We start from the raw sequence: 423 nt of genomic DNA, 5'->3' as shown, positions 1-423 counted from the left end.
CGGCGGGCGGGGGGCCCCGGGGCCCCTCCCTAAGCCTCCCGGCCCCGCCGCCGCCGCATCCTGCCCCCACCCGAGCCCGCCCCCCGCCTCCCGACGGCGCGTCAGTCAAATGAAGGTTATGCCGGCGCTCGGGGCCGGAGCACGCCCGGCCGCACGGGCGCTCACCTTGACCTGCACCGATGCAACGGCGGCCCTGGCGGCGGCGACTCTCCTGGCGGCGGCGGCGGCGGCGGCGGCGGCGGCGGGGGCCCCGGTGTGGTGTGGGGCTGCGCGGCGGCGGCGGCGGCTCAGGCCCCTGCAGTCCTCGGTGACGTCCTGCAGCGGCCGGGGCGGGGCCTCGCATGCAGATTGCGCGTGACGTCATGAGGAGGCGGGGCCGCCCCAGGGAGGTAGCCCATTGCACGCCGAGCCAGGCGGGGCGGG

The 423-nt window shown here is 79.9% G+C and overlaps 1 protein-coding gene across 1 annotated transcript in view; it reads right to left on the bottom strand.

Moving 5' to 3' along the window:
- LOC103252465 (ras-related protein Rab-3A) overlaps nucleotides 1–315 on the bottom strand; it is a gene marked incomplete at both ends in the record, with an annotated part of 5,150 nt that extends 4,835 nt beyond the window's left edge. Inside the window, one exon of the mRNA XM_008051087.2 lies at nucleotides 166–315. Coding sequence (XP_008049278.2) covers nucleotides 166–315 — 150 coding nt within the window. The remainder of the gene's footprint in view (nucleotides 1–165) is intronic.
- Between the last annotated feature and the right edge of the window lie 108 nt (nucleotides 316–423).

Source organism: Carlito syrichta, unplaced genomic scaffold, assembly GCF_000164805.1.
Source record: "Carlito syrichta isolate Samal-C Ts95f unplaced genomic scaffold, Tarsius_syrichta-2.0.1 Scaffold160626, whole genome shotgun sequence".
Lineage (NCBI taxonomy): Eukaryota > Metazoa > Chordata > Mammalia > Primates > Tarsiidae > Carlito > Carlito syrichta.
The sequence above is the reverse complement of the archived record's forward strand: the minus strand, read 5'-3'. Positions and strand labels throughout refer to the sequence as shown.